Source organism: Pollicipes pollicipes, unplaced genomic scaffold, assembly GCF_011947565.3.
Source record: "Pollicipes pollicipes isolate AB1234 unplaced genomic scaffold, Ppol_2.1 Scaffold_7221;HRSCAF=8561_pilon_pilon_pilon, whole genome shotgun sequence".
NCBI classification, from domain to species: domain Eukaryota; kingdom Metazoa; phylum Arthropoda; class Thecostraca; order Pollicipedomorpha; family Pollicipedidae; genus Pollicipes; species Pollicipes pollicipes.
In genome coordinates, this window is record NW_023597028.1 from 39,369 (window position 1) to 55,000 (window position 15,632).

General features: G+C 60.1%; 2 protein-coding genes across 2 annotated transcripts; both read right to left on the reverse strand.

The window, feature by feature from the left end:
- Window positions 1-3,276: 3,276 nt before the first annotated feature.
- Window positions 3,277-6,456, reverse strand: LOC119109015 (collagen alpha-2(IV) chain-like; the record flags this gene model as incomplete). The annotated part of the gene is made up of 4 exons (XM_037232558.1): window positions 3,277-3,636; window positions 4,193-4,307; window positions 5,766-5,943; window positions 6,072-6,456. Coding segments are annotated over 4 exons (1,038 nt in total), but the record flags the coding sequence as incomplete, so codon positions are not given.
- A 136-nt stretch (window positions 6,457-6,592) lies between these two features.
- LOC119109016 (collagen alpha-1(IV) chain-like) lies at window positions 6,593-15,264 on the reverse strand (the record flags this gene model as incomplete). The annotated part of the gene is made up of 6 exons (XM_037232559.1): window positions 6,593-6,686; window positions 7,392-7,570; window positions 7,718-7,779; window positions 12,684-12,774; window positions 13,199-13,337; window positions 15,137-15,264. Coding segments are annotated over 6 exons (693 nt in total), but the record flags the coding sequence as incomplete, so codon positions are not given.
- Window positions 15,265-15,632: the final 368 nt, after the last annotated feature.

The window sequence follows — 15,632 nt, forward strand, 5'->3', positions numbered from 1 at the left end:
CTGGCCAATATCGGCCAGTGTCTGAGTACCAACTGGCCAATATCGGCCAGTGTCTGAGTACCAACTGGCAATATCGGCCAGCGTCTGAGTACCAACTGGCAATATCGGCCAGTGTCTGAGTACCAACTGGCCAATATCGGCCAGCGTCTGAGTACCGACTGGCCAATATCGGCCAGCGTCTGAGTACCAACTGGCCAATATCGGCCAGCGTCTGAGTACCAACTGGCCAATATCGGCCAGCGTCTGAGTACCAACTGGCCAATATCGGCCAGTGTCTGAGTACCAACTGGCCAATATCGGCCAGCGTCTGAGTACCAACTGGCCAATATCGGCCAGTGTCTGAGTACCAACTGGCCAATATCGGCCAGTGTCTGAGTACCAACTGGCCAATATCGGCCAGTGTCTGAGTACCAACTGGCCAATATCGGCCAGTGCCCGAGTACCCAACCAGGACCGGAACATCGGCGTATTTGGATCATCGCACTACGGTGATAATTTTATCGACATTTAATTATTAAATTAATTAAATCAATAATTTTACGAACGACATCCACCATCCTGCGTATCTTGCGGCTCGGCTCTGTGGCGTGCCAGCCGACGTCTTGTGATGAATAAAACAGCCCGTAAGAGATCAGTTCAACCACGCCATGGCTCTTGACCTGTTTGATGCTTTTGTCTCCATATTTTCGTTAGCGCATAAACTCCGGAGATAAGTGTTTCATGTAGTTTTGCTTTCCAGCTCTGGGACTGGAGCGAATGTTTAATTGCCGCATGTGACCGATCACTGGTGAGCGTCGTGAGGTGCCAGCGTAGATGTCGCTTTCGGGGTCGTCCACACGGTCGTTACGCGTGGCGGGGGAGGGCTTTTTATGAAGCGGGGCAAAGCAAAAGCATAGCATGGGAGAGAGGGCGAGGTCTTGGACAACGCAACGTTACACCCAAGTCTACTTCCTAATCTTACTAAAGCATTAGTTAATGAAACCTCAAAGCCCTATACTCATGTGCTGTGTTTCGTGAAAAGAAACATGGTCTTCATTTGTTTCACAGCTTTGGCTCAATAGGGGCCAAAAACACGTTGCTTTCTCGGGGCGTTACCAGCGTGACCACGGGGAGGGAGGTTACACTTTGGTTACTTAACCAAGCGTAGCCAGCGTGTAACATGGGGAGCGGGAGGGTTGCCAATGACGAAAGCTACTCAGCGTAATTTATGGGCGGTCCCTTTTCATGCGCTGGCGTGATGTGGCTAAATGTGGTTTGCCGATGTATAGGTGGCAGCACTTTACGGCTCAGCTGGCGCCTTCCGCCGTCAGGACCTATAAGCATCCATGTTTTCCGATGGCAGTCCAGTGACACAGCGAGTCGGCCTGCGGGGTATAGCCACTTCTCGTGAACCAGATACGGAATGTGCATAATTTGCGATGCAACCCAGTTATCTGAAGGATAGCTTCATTAACGCGGCCCTTTCGTGCTTTTTTACAGATTTGATCCGAATCCTTTGAGTGGATGGAGTTCCGGGATCAGAGCTCACGCTAAGCAGTGCTTGTTGTGTGAGCCTTGACCCCTACCATCCGATCGCGCAATTCCATGTCAACGGCAGAATTTGGTGGCGAAAGCTTAACGTGCCGCAATGCTCGGCGCGGTCCGTCCTGCCCTCTGACGTCAACTGACCTTTAGTGCGGCCGCTGCCACCGGCCGCAGGCCATACCTGCCAAGGACAAATAGCGAGCGCCCTAAAGCGACTCGAACCCACCCCGCCACGGGTGGGTGAATCAGAAGGCAGGCGCTCTAACCGACTGAGCCACCGGGACGGTTGGTTTCTGTACCACCACTGGTACTGAAACTGGAGCCGCGTTAAAATACGTGTTTTGCCACAAATCGCACGGGTGGCATGATCAATGGAGGCGCCATTCAGCATAATCCCCGCGTCCAACGGCGGCGTTTCAGCGACGGCAGCGACTAGCGAGCTGCTAGGGAGTGCACGTGAGGTCAGAGTTTGGTCCGGTGACGTCGGCACCACTGGCGAGATGCGAGGAAGTGCACATGAGGTCAGAGTTTGATCCGGTGGCGTCATGTTTCACGCAGTCGCCGACACCGTGTGGCTCGTCAGAACGCAACCTAAGTAGCAGTTGCTGGAGAGATACTAAATATACCGTTCGCGTGAAAAAATGCGTTGCGTAGCACTCGCTGCTGACATTGATTTATGTGCATGCGTGAGTCATTAGTTGTTCGTGTGCAACACGTAAAGCTACATATCACCGGCGCTTGAACGAAGCTGATGAGGCTCAAGCAGTAAAATCGCGCAACGCAGCGGGACAAATTAAAAAACCACGGCTTTGGATTCGAACGTCATCGCAGTAAGCTCAGCACTGCGTACTGCATAAGCACACGGCTGTCGTGCAAATAATCTAGGTGTCATAATTCGCTTCTGCTAGCCTGCTATACGCTGTGCTGTGAGATCACCGACCCGCCGCCGTTACCGCACATAAGCTTTCGATCAAGCTGGACTTTCACTGCTCACTGCGCTAAGATCTGCACAATCGATTGCGTTTGCCGAAAGCGATCATGTGATAATGATTCACGTTGGTTATCAATCGCACCGTGTATGATTCACAGCTAGCCGTGTATTTATGACATACCACTTCATCGTGCGTTGATATCACTGAGCACCGTACCGTTCGTACAATTTCCAATTTTGTCGCGATTTTCTCAGGCACTGCGCTCCGCTGGCTGGTCGCAATGCCATTGACACGGAAACCTTAATCACGGCTGGGGACCCCAGAGCGACGCGTGCGTCCGGGCCATCACTACCGGCAAGGAGACCCAAAGCGACGCGTGCGTCCGAGCCATCACTACCGGCAGCGGGACCCAGAGCGACGCGTGCGTCCGGGCCATCACTGCCGGGGCCGTGTGAGGCACGTGCCACCACATGTGGAGCGTAGCACTGGCACGTCCTAGGACAGACTCCACGGCACGTCACGTTCCACGTCCTCCGCTACGGCACGGCAGCAGCCGCCTCACCCTCCGAGCACAGACGCCCCCTGATCGTCCTCGCGAACACCTCCCCCCCCCACCCCTCCAGCCGGCGGCGGACCCGGGCAGCGTTGGGCAGTGAATGGGCAGTGTTATGGCAGTGAATGTGGCGTAGCCCGGGACCCTGGCGCGCGCGGGCGCCCCGCCGCGCCGTTGGCGCCCCAGGCTGCCCCGGTGCGGACTCGTCGCGTCACGCTCGTCACGCGTGACGTCGTGCGGTCCCCAGCGGCGGCGGCGGCCCGCCCGCTAGGCGGCCGGCGCCGTGCTGTTGCCGGGTGCGTGTCGTGCGGACCGCCCATAGAACGGCAGCTCGAACTGCCACGAGGGCGGCGGCGGCGGCGGCGGCGGCAGTCGGTAGCGACGGCGGCAGACGACGCAGCGCGAGACGCGTGTTCGCAAGTTGCCCGCCTTCAGCGTCTGCTGCTGCGGCTGGCGGAACTGTGCGTACTCGGCGATGGTGGTCAGCCAGAAGGAGTAGGCGGTGGTGAAGAAGTTGCAGCGGCCGTGGCCGTGGCATTCGATGAAGGGCGTCGGCCGGAAGTCCTCCAGGCAGGAGCCGGGAGAGACGAGCGACTGGCCGCCGCCCTCGGCGCCCGCGTCCGTGTGCTGCGGCACAGCCGGCCTCGGTCACCGACGGGGCAGCCAGGCCCCAGCACAACAGCAGAGTCGTCGGTCCCAGCGAGGTTTTGGTCACACTTTGGCCGTGACAGGCCCAGTCGTATTCTCACAAGCACGGTTTGTGGACGCGAGGACGGCCAAATAGTCACATGGGCAGATATACGGTCACATGGGTAGTTAACAGCCACCTGGGTAGTTTACAGTCACATGTGTAGTGATGGTGTCACACGCAAACGGCCAGACTCACACGAGCTAGTAGCCATATTGGTCATGCAACCGAATTCAAACGGGAGTTTGAATTTGAGAAGAGTAAGGTGCCAGTGTGTATACATCGCTCGCCGCCTCATTGCCGCGGAAGACTTGCTTAATACTTAGCTTCGAAATATAAGCACGGAAACATCAGCATATAGCAAAAATAATACAGAAATAACATAGATCAAAAATAAGCACGAATACATCAGTGGGATCGTCAGAAGAAACGTCAACTGAAAACTCGTGCGTAAACCTGCGGGTAGCAAAGGCTTCCAACAACGTCGTGCCTCACCATGAGGAAGGAGTAGCCGGTCCACATGGTTTCCCAGTTGGCTGGACACTCCGGTATGGCCACGTCCTGGCTGTGGATGGCTATGGCTCTTGTTGGTGCTTCACACACAGAACAGCTGCAACAGATGCAAGCATATGTGGAAGATACAGGGGCGTAGTTTGGCAAAATGGGTTCGGGTGGATGGAGGCTGAAAGTGAAAAATGACGAAACCTACGCGGAAATAGCCAACAAAGTGGCTTCTTCCCGGGTTTGGTCCACTTTCTTCTAACAGTTGGGGGGGCCTGGGTCCAAGTGTGTGTAGGGGGGGGGGGGGGCTGGAGGTCATGTGTGTTTGGGGGGAGGGGAGAAGGGGCTGGAGTTCCCTCAACTGAATAGGAAACTACGCCCCTGAAAAGATGGGAAACTTGAGAACCAATTCGGTGTATGGGCACCACTTGATTTTCGGTAAATTAGCCGAACGCCGTTCGCGGAGCATGCATACTGACTGTCTGACACACCACTCTGACTGTCTGACACACCACTCTGACTGTCTGACACACCACTCTGACCGTCTGGCACACCACTCTGACTGTCTGGCACGTCACTCTGACAGTGTGACACATCACTCGGTGTGGATTGTGGACACCCTTACCACAGGCGTACCAGCTGGATACACTCTCATCACGGGCGTACCAGCCGGATATACTCTCATCACAGGCGTATCAGCTGGATATACTCTCATCACAGGCGTACCAGCTGGATACGCCCTCATCACAGGTGTTCCAGTTGGATATACTCTCATCACACGCGTGCCAGCCGGATAACGTCCTCACCACAAGCGTACCAGCCGGATGCACCCTCACCACAGGCGTACCAGCTGGATACACCCTCATCACGGGCGCACCAGCTGGATATACTCTTATCGCAGGCGTACCAGCTAGATACACCCCCATGACAGGCGTTCCAGTTGGATATGCTCTCATTACACGCGTACCAGCTGGATATATCCTCATCACAGGCGTACCAGCTGGATACACCCCCATCACAGGCGTTCCAGTTTGATATACTCTCATCACATGCGTACCAGCTGGAACTACTCTCATCACAGGCGAACCCGCTGGATATACTCTCGTCACAGGCGAACCAACTGGATATACTCTCGTCACAGGCGAACCCGCTGGATATACTCTCGTCGCAGGCGTACCAACTGGATATACTCTCGTCACAGGCGTACCAACTGGATATACTCTCGTCACAGGCGTACCAACTGGATATACTCTCGTCACAGGCGTACCAACTGGATATACTCTCGTCACAGGCGTACCAACTGGATATACTCTCGTCACAGGCGTACCAACTGGATATACTCTCGTCGCAGGCGTACCAACTGGATATACTCTCGTCACAGGCGTGCCAACTGGATATACTCTCGTCACAGGCGTGCCAACTGGATATACTCTCGTCACAGGCGTGCCAACTGGATACACTTTCATCACACGCGTAACAGCTGGATATACTCTCATCACACGCGTACCAGCTGAACACACCCTCATCACAGGCGTACCAGCTGGACACATCCTCATCACCCGCGTACCGTGAGATGTACCGCTGGATGTTAACCCCCGTAATCGGTGTCATCATCACCGGCATCGGCTCCGGCGTGTTTAGCCAATAGCTGTAGTCGTTACGCTGGGCATACTCGCACTTCTCGTTGCCGCTGCAGAAGACGTACGGCATGGTGGTGAACTTGAGCAGGCAGGAGCCTGGCGTACCTGTGGTGCGTTCACATCAGGCGTTAAGGCGGACTCTGCATGCGGACTCAGAGTGTATGCGTGCACTGGCATGGTGGGACGCGCGGGTCTACGTCCAGGATCATTATAGAGTCTGAAACTGCGCTCACCGAGGTCGGCGCCGTGAGCCTTGGCATTCCCAGTGACGTGCAGCAGCGAGTAGCCCTGCCACAGCTGGCTGGTGCCGGGCGGACACTGCGGCACGTACGTCGACTGGCTGTGCCGCGTGAAGAAGAAGCCGCGCGAGGGCGGCGGCGGCCCGGTCTGCGGCGCGTCGTCGCCAGGAGGGCCCCGGCCTCCCGGCGGGCCGTAGGGCCCGGGCGGGCCGCGGCCGCCGGGGTCGCCGGTGGGCCCGGGCGGGCCCGGCCGCCAGCCGGGCGGGCCGCGCAGGCCGGGCAGGCCCGGCTCTCCCAACCCGCCCGGCAGGCCGTCCAACCCCGGCAGGCCGGGCTCGCCGGGCCGGCCGGCCAGCCCGGGGAAGCCGTCCGGGCCGGCGTCGCCCGGCAGGCCAGGTCCGCCGTCCAGCCAGGTGCCGGGCGCGCCGGGGCAACCCCGCTGGCCGCGCCGGCCCGGCGAGCCAGGCAGGCCGTCCAGGCCGCGGTCGCCAGGCCGGCCCCGGGTTCCCGCCCCGGCCGTCCAGGCCGGGAAGGCCGGGCTCGCCCTTATAGCCTCTCGGTCCGGGCAGACCGTCGAGGGCCGGGTAGCCGGGCTCACCCCGCTGGCCGCTGCCGGAGGGCGAGGCACAGGTCAGAGCGGCGCAGGTCAGACGCGCTGCTGCCGGGTGCGGCAGGTGCAGGTCAAGATAGGCCTAGACACCGCAAATAGGTCACGACTGGGGCAATGGGCAGAGGCGTAGCCAAGAGAGGAGCTTTTGGGCCCATACCCCTGGGGGTGGCGGGGGAGAGGGGTCTGAGACCGATGCCCCCCAGTTCTTTGCATTTTAAAGCCTCGAAATTTGAATGGATTGCAAAACATAAAATAGACTCGCTAGGCATCAGAATAGGACCCCTAGCCTCAAAATGAACTCCGAATAAAAACAAAGGGCCCAAAGCGGCAAAAGAAGACCCCGTTGACTGAAAGGGCCCCCTGTGACCCAATTTGGTCCCCTCCAGGGGGAAACCCTGGCTACGCCACTGAATGGTGACCGTGCTGTCCGCGCATTGAAGAGCGGGGCACAGTCTGCACCATCGCCGCCTGCCAGGCCGGCACATTCTGCACACTGAGAAAACACATCAGCTCAAGCCACGTGCCGATTGTTTAAAAGCTTCTCGCGCATTAGGACCAATCCTTTCCATTTCAAACCATGTTAGGACTGTTTCTTTGTACCGTCACGGCTGCAAAGCTGATCGCTCTCAACACTTCACCGTCTTTGCTTCCGCCAAATCACACCACCCCGCTGGTGGCGGCGGTGACGGCGGCCCCTGACTCACGGCAAGCCCGGCGGTGCGTCCAGACCCCTGTCGCCGGACGGTCCCGGTCTACCGTCGGGCCCGGCTGGCCCCGGCTGGCCGGGCCCACCGTCGCGGCCCGGCACGCCGTCTCTGCCGGGGCCGCCGTCGTAGCCGCGCTCGCCCTTGGGTGAGATCCCGGGCGGCCCGTCGCCGCCGGGCCGGCGGGGCAGGCCGCTGTCGCCGTCATCGCCAGGGTCTCCGGCCGGGCCGGACGGGCCACTGAGGCCCGGCAGACCCGGCGACCCGTCCGTGCCCCGCTCGCCGCCGCGACCGACGCTGCCGGGCCCGGGCGGGCCGCGCGGGCCACCGTCGCCCGGCTGGCCCCGGCCGCCGGCGCGGCCGGGCAGGCCGTCCGGACCGCGCAGCCCTGGCTCGCCCGGTCGGCCGGTGGGTCCGCCCCGGCCCGCCGGGCCGGGGAGGCCCGGAAGGCCCGGGTTGCCCTTCAGGCCCAGCCGACCCGGGCAGCCGCGCTTGCCGGCCAAGCCTGGCAGTCCGGGTGGCCCGTCCTGGCCCGGTGGTCCGTTGAAGCCGTCCTGGCCCGGGAGACCGGGCCGACCGCTGCGCCGACCCGGTCCTCCAGGTAGGCCTGCGGCAGAAACCGCGTCATTTTGCGGCAGCAGCGCTTCGCAAGGGTGTTATACCCCAGATGTGTTACATCCCCGCAGAGGTGTTACACCCCCGCAGAGGTGTTACACCCCCGCAGAGATGCTACACCCCCGCAGAGATGATACACCCCGAAGAGGTGTTACGACCCGCATAGACGTTACAACCTCACAGGTGTTAGATCCCCACAGAGGTGTTACACCCATACAGAGCTATTACACCCCACTCAGGTGCTAAACAGCACCGCGGTGTCATGCGATGCAGGGTTCTTACACAGCTGAGGAGCGATGTGCGGTGCATTGGAGTTTCACAGCGCAGGGGTGTAGCGATGCTAGACAGCACAAGAGTGTGACGCGGCGTGGGAGTGTTGCACGTCGCGTCACACTGGTTACCTCACTGATCACGACGCGTCACACGCGTGTGACGGATCACGGGTGTGTTAGGGTGAACAGCGGTGTTGCACTCTGCAGGGGTGTTACACGCTGTGACTCTACTGGGATCTCGCAGAGCGAAGGGGTGTTACACCGTTCAGACGTGCTGCGCGGTGCGAGGGTGCTGCATCGTGCAAGTGGAGTTGCACGTCAAGTGGGTGCCACGCGCCAGAAGGGTACCGCTCAAAGCAAGCGTTCCATGGCGCACTGTCTCCGTTCACAGTTCAACGATCCACTGGCAAGGAGGCGATGGCCCCTCGCAGAATCTACGGCGCTGAGACTCTACGCCAGTGCATTTTCTTCAAGATTCCACAAAACCGCATTTCAGTAAGTAGGTCCGCTTTGTGATTCCGTAGGGTACTTTTCGCCTGAAAAGATGCGTTGAAGATTGACGATTGATCTAATATGCTCACCAGAAAAAAACTCACGAAAAAGCACTCACAATAACTGGCACGTGGGCGGATGAGGCACCCCGCAAAATGAAGACAAACGAGGTCAAATGTGACACGACGTCCAGTGCAATTAGTTGCCACATCCGGCCTGGACATGACCCTCAAACAGTGCGCCGGGGGGGGGGGGGGGCATGATTCAGGACGCCTGGGCCATTGGGCACTGAGCTCAGTTCAGCATGAGGCGCCCCCCGCCCCCCGCCCCCCGCAATTTAGAACACCTCAGTTATAGTCACTTCATGTTGTGGGGGTTTCCAAACACGATTTCTACAAGCAAGTTACGTCGTGGAAAGTAAGGATTTAGATCAGGAGGAAGTCGCAAGCCTGTTTTCGTTTTGGCTGGTCAAAGGTGGTTGAAAACTTCGGCCTATTCCTTCTTGGCCGCTTAAAGAATCACTTGCCATTTGTTTCCACCAATTTCATCCCAGCGAACTATCGTTGACCCCATCCACTTCCATAGAGAAGCTTAACATGTCGCCCGTTACTTACTTAGACACGACGAGGGCTGATTTTGTTTTTTTCAGCTCAAGTGTCTGTCACCCTTTAAACAATAACCTGACATGTGTTTAACAATGTCACCAAACCGCAGTCGGACAATAAGACGTGTCTGAACATTGTAATACACCACCGTATTGTGTAGCGTTTTACCAGCATTTCTCCGCGCTGAGGCTGTGCGGAATTTTGTTTGTAAACATCAATATCAGCAGCACCGTTTCGAACAGTAAATTTCGCCCAGATTATGCAGTCTCAAACTGTCTCGTCTACGAGGATCACCAACCACGTCGCAATGCTCAGTGCCAGTGCTCAGTGCTCAGTGCCAGCACTTAGTGCTCAGTGCCAGCGCTCAGTGCTTAGTGCTCAGTGCCAGCGCTCAGTGCTCAGTGCTCAGTGCCAGCGCTCAGTGCTCAGTGTCAGTGCTCAGTGCCAGTGCTCAGCGCTCAGTGCCAGCGCTCAGTGCTCAGTGCTCAGTGCTTAGTGCTCAGTGATACACCCCGGCACACTATTGGTCCGTCCTGGCCACGGGCCGAATGACGTCATACCTGGCCGGCCGGGTGTGCCAGGATCGCCGGCGGGACCGAGCAGGCCGGGCATGCCTTCCAGGCCGGGCATGCCCCGGTCGCCGCCGAAGCCGGGGGAGCCGGGCCGGCCGCGAGGACCCCGCGGGCCCGGCCGGCCGTCGACGCCTGGATCCCCACGTGGGCCCGGCGGGCCCGGCAGGCGATTCGTGTCCCCGGGCAAGCCCTGCGGAATCAGGTCAGGGCAGGTCAGGTCAGACACACGGTACACGGCCCAGCACAGGGACGATGGGTGTGTCATTTCCGACGGTCTGCGCACGCCACCGGACGGGATAGCTTGTCCAGGGGCAAGGTCGCTCTAAAATACATCAGGCGCAAAATGGCTGGCGGGCACAGAGCCGTCGCCAAGATGCGTTTACGCCGCCCGCTTCAAACTCATTTCGTTTAGCTGTCCGTCGGGGTTTACAAAAACTGAGGTAAGTTTAAGAGCCTCTGCACAGTCCCCAGTGCGATAACCACGAGCAGAGAGTCACACCTAACCACCACAGCCAGCTATGTAAACATGGCACGTCGACCACGCACGCTCGGCTGCGGACGGGCGGAGCGTCGCACGCACCTTGAGACCGACGCGGCCGTTCGGTCCAGGCGGTCCGCGGTCCCCGGGACCGCCGGACGGGCCGGGCAGGCCGGGGAGGCCGTCGCCGGGCGGTCCGGGCAGTCCGGGCAGCCCGTCCGGGCCCATGGTGCCGGGCCAGCCAGGTGGGCCGGGCAGGCCGATTTTGCCCGGGCAGCCGCGCTTGGAGGCCGAACCGGGCTCGCCGGGCGGGCCCGGAGGCCCCGGTGGGCCGTACACGCCGCTCGCACCCTTGTCGCCGGGCGCGCCCGGGGGCCAGCCCTGGGGCCCCGGAGGCCCAGGTTCACCGACGGAGCCCTTCTGGGCGCCCCGGCCCGGTGGGCCCGGCCGTCCCGGCAGGCCGGCCGGACCTGACGGAGAGACGGGCGCGTCAGGGCACCACAGCCAATCACAGACACGGGCGAGTGACGTCCCGACATTGCAACCAATCACGGGCGGCCTGGGCACCGCGGCCAGTGATGAACACGGGATTTCCGTCACACTCGTCGTTCGACTTACACGCGGCTCAAAAGGCAAACGACGACAACAGACAGACAGACAGACAGGCGCACTCTGTTCATATAGTTATCATGCTCTTGGTGAAGTTTGGCGGTGGGGGGGGGGGGGGGATACTGACGTTTATTCTTCTCACGTTACGTGACTGATCGTAATGTAAACGTAGCGATCAATCTGTGCGCAATGTGCGAACGGCTGACATCACGGTGCTTCAACCAATCGCAGACGACAGGCATCGCAGGGAGGCTGACGTTTGGGTATCCAACCAATCACAGCTGAGCGGGACGGCTGACGTCTGGGCGGCAACCAATCACGGATGCTGGGCATTGGGCATTCAACCCGTGTAAAGTCTGATTTCATGCTACCAAAATCAAGCACAGGCATGGGTTTGGCAGATAACATCGCCACTGAAAAAATGCAGGCAGCTGACGGCAAACAGAGCCAGCGGCATGAGGCAAGCGCTTGCCGAGCCCATCCCACGGAGAAAAGACGCCCGCTTAGCCTGGAGTCAGCCGCGGATAGTCGAGCCGGGGGAGAGGGTGAGGGAGCGCTGGTAGCCGACCGCGCGGAGCACGCACCTGGGTTTCTGCTATCGTCGCCGCGCAGGCCGGCCGGTCCGTCGATCCCAGGCCGGCCGGGGCCTCCGGGCGCACCGCGGCGGCCCGGCTGCCCCGGCTGCCCGGGCTCGCCGCGGCCCGCGCTCGGACCCTGCTCGCCGGGCATGCCCGGCTGCCCGACCAGGCCGCGCAGGCCGGGCACGCCGTCGGGGCCCGGCAGGCCCAGCTCGCCGGGCAGGCCGGGCAGGCCGACGCGGCCGGGCGGGACCCGGCCGGCCGGGCCGGCTGTCGCCTGGTGGGCCTCGTGCCCCCTGTCGGCACACGACCGTGACCCCAATGCAGGACGACCTCCGGGCCGGTGGGTCAGCAGCCGCACCGGTCACAGAGCGGGCTCCGTCGGACTAACCTAGCACGGTTACTGTTGCTTTTACCGTAGCTGTAACTGTTAGTGTAACCCATCATTGTTACGCAATAAACCTTACCGCCGTCGTATCGCCACAGAGCCGCGGGCCTATTGTAGCCCAACGGGCCTATTGTGGCACTCAGGATCCTATTTTGGCACCCAAGGGTCTACTGTGACACACAGGGCCCTAGACAGCCATCTAGGAAGGGCCTTTTTAGCAAGGTGGACGGCATATAACGCATTAACCATCTGACTTCCTGCCTAACGTTTCATCTGTCCATCTGTTTACCTGCCTTTTTGTTCATTTAGTTGCATATATGACTGTCCATCTGTTTAGCCTTCTAACCTGTCTTTCACGTTTCTTCCTGTGTGACAACTGTTACTTTCGTCTGGCTATCAATTTTTGAAATATAAGCATCCATTCATAGGTCACCCATGCAATCTAGCCACACACAGGACCGGTTACCTGATCAGCACGTGGCGGCGAATAACTACCGCTACGCGCCAATTCCCCAATCACCCATCCTCTGCCCGTTCAAAAGCCCCTGCGACGCCCGGCGGCCGCACCTTGAAGCCGGGTGTCCCATCCGGAGCGCTGTCGCCCGGCCGTCCGGGTCTGCCGGACGGTCCGCGCGGTCCGGGCAGTCCGTCCGATCCGTCCGGCCCGCGCCGGCCGGGCTCGCCGGGCAGGCCGTCCGGCGCGCTGGGTCCGGGCGTGCCGGGCAGGATGGGCAGCCCCGGGTCGCCGGGGAAGCCGGGCAGGCCGGGCCAGCCCTGCCCGCAGGGGAACGGAGGTCAAAGGTCAAAGCACTGCGTCGAGGCCAGACGGCGGGACGCAGCAGAAACGCGACGGAAAAACAGCGGAACGCAGCGGTCAAAGGCGGCGGAAAAATACGGCCTGCTGCCGTCCAGGCGCAGAAAGGCGGCACGGTGGTGGCACGAGCGCCGACAGGCGGCACGGCGGTGACACGAGTGCCGACAGGCGGCACGGCGGTGACACGATCGCCGACAGAGCAGCTCCGGACACGGTGCAGCGCAGCACGAACCACGCATAGCAGGAGTGCCCTTGAATGGACCACGCGAACCGCACTGGCCACGCGCGCGGAGCCGCTCGGCGGTGCGCGGTGTGCGCGCCCCTGACCTGGTCTCCGCCCCGGCCGGGCTGTCCGTCAGCGCCGGCCAGGCCGGGCAGGCCGGCCCCGCCCGGGCCTCCCGGGAAGCCCTTGAAGCCGGGCGGACCGCGGAGTGAGGGCCCCGGCGGGCCCCGGCCACCCTCGCGGGCCCGATTCGACCCGGGCAGCCGCGGAAGCCCGGGGGCCCGTTCAGGCCCGGTGGACCTGCAACAGGACTCGTCATGGTGCTGTCGCTGGGGATGGGGCCCGGCGGTGATTGGAAACACCGCCGTAGAGCATTTAATAACGTTACGTTTCGGGGGGGCAACTTAAAAAATGTCATTGCATTGGAAGACAAACACGCGACAAACGCGATTATGACAAATCATACGGGTATGTTCGGGTTTCAGAAGCATTTGGTCTTTCAGTATTTAATCTTATATATGAATGCCTGGGGTCGGAACGGAAGCAGCTGCAAAACATCAGAGGGCGCCGCCACTTCGAAAAAGCCAGGAAGTTGTGCCTGCGTTATCACAGTGCTCGCTGGCGCTTCTGTTCAAGAATTAGAGCGAAGTTGGACCATCATTAAGCTTCCGGCACCCTCGGGCTACCACTTGTACAAGCACGTTCCACGGCGGTGAAGAGAATTAAAACCGGTGCTGTGCTGCAGACAATGGACGTTTGTCGCGTTGTTAGCCGGCACGTTTCATCAGTTCCCCGCACTCTCGCGCGTGACACCCGCCCGCCCGCAGCCGCCGCCGCGCCGCGCCGACCGGCCGAGCGCGCGGCGTCGGCCGCCCACCTGGAAAGCCGGGTTCGCCGGGCTCGCCCGGCCTGCCGCGGGCCAACATCGGGCTCGCTGGCGTCTCCTGGCTCCCCCGGCGGCCCGTCCGGGCCGTCCAGTCCCGGCGGTCCGCTGCAAAGAAGGCGGGTGTTGAGCACGCGCGCTTGATGGCTTGATGCTGGGGTGCGGCACAGAGCGGGCAATGACGGACGACGCCAAGGCAGGCCCGTCGCGTCAAGCTCCACCACGGCCGACATCAGGGCAGTCCGTGACCACGTGCGAAACAGGGAAGGCCGGGACCACGCGGCTCCTAGGAAGGTCAACATTATACAAGGCCAAGGGTGGTGCAGTGTGGCGCGCGGGACATTTGCCGGGTGCAGTACTCACGTTCGGGAGTGAGGGCGGATGAATGGGGTGCAACTCGGGTCAGGACTTAACTGACAGCCTCGTAGGTGCGAGCATTCCAAACAACGCTTAGCGTCTTTCTCTTCATTTGACTTCACATATATGTCGCAGAACGTCTTACATTTGGGAGTCAAAGGCGGTTCCACAACGTCGCCTTTAGGGGGGGGGGGGGGGGCAGGGGAACAACACCTGCTTGGGGGAAAAATAGAAAAGATGTCCTGATTTGAAAAGCTCATCTCATTCTGCTTAATTTATCTCCAGGGTGTCCTAAAGCAAATGGTTTCTGCATAAGTGTTGCTTAGATTCCATTCGACCTCCAGAAATTATCATTTCTTGCCAGACTTTGGCCATCTTGGTGTGTGGGGAGGGGGTTGGTCGTTATGAATCCGCCTCTGACTGAAGTGTTTCAGACATGATCTCTCCGGAATAAGAGAATCATGCCCGCCCTTCGGATCAAGCTGCTTGTCTAGGCTCACCACCGCCGATCATCTTGGCTGTGCCGCTCTAAAGCCTCCCATTTTCAGGAGCACCCCTAATAGTCGCCATATAATTAATATTCATTTGCTAATAATTCCAATCATCGTCATCAGGCTTGTCGCTCCTAAGAGCCGAACCCCCAGCTGCGCCCCGCCCCCTCCCCCCTCCGGGCTCTCCAGGTCAGCCTGCCGGACGCCGGACGGAGTCGGTGTTCGAGACGCTACCAGCAGCCGGCCCCGAGCCAGGACAAGACCGCTCTCAAAGCTCGCTCGTGGACGGAGCGGGACCTCCACTGCAGCTCACTGTCGGACGGTGTGAGACAACTCGCCGCTTAGTCGCAGCAGGGACGAGTGCTTACTCTAGGCCGGGCGGACCGCTCTCTCCCTTCAGGTAGAAGACGTTGAACGTGTCGGCGTCCGTGCCCGGACGTCCGGGCCGGCCGTCGGTGCCGTCCAGTCCCGGCAGACCGGGCTCGCCGTACTCGCCCTGGGGTTAGCGTTCAGGAGTCAGGTCAGCACTCGCCGAAGCCCTACAACGCGCTGACGGTCATAGAAATCGGGCGGTGCAATGACGTGACAAAGGGAAAAAGCCGACCATAGTGCGACATGATGGTGAGGTCTTTGGCGTGACATCATGACATTTTCCCCGAGGCCATACCAAGTACCACAAGATCATAGAGATAAAGATTCACCATAAGTTGTCACATCAGTTGCTGTGAGATCATTAGCAAAATGATCATGGCGCATAGCGAACTTGTATATTGAGACACACACGCCAACATCACCAACGATGCCGCGCCGAAAATATTTGTTACGTAACCGTTACAGGAGTCGAAGCTAACCGTTAGCTCCAAT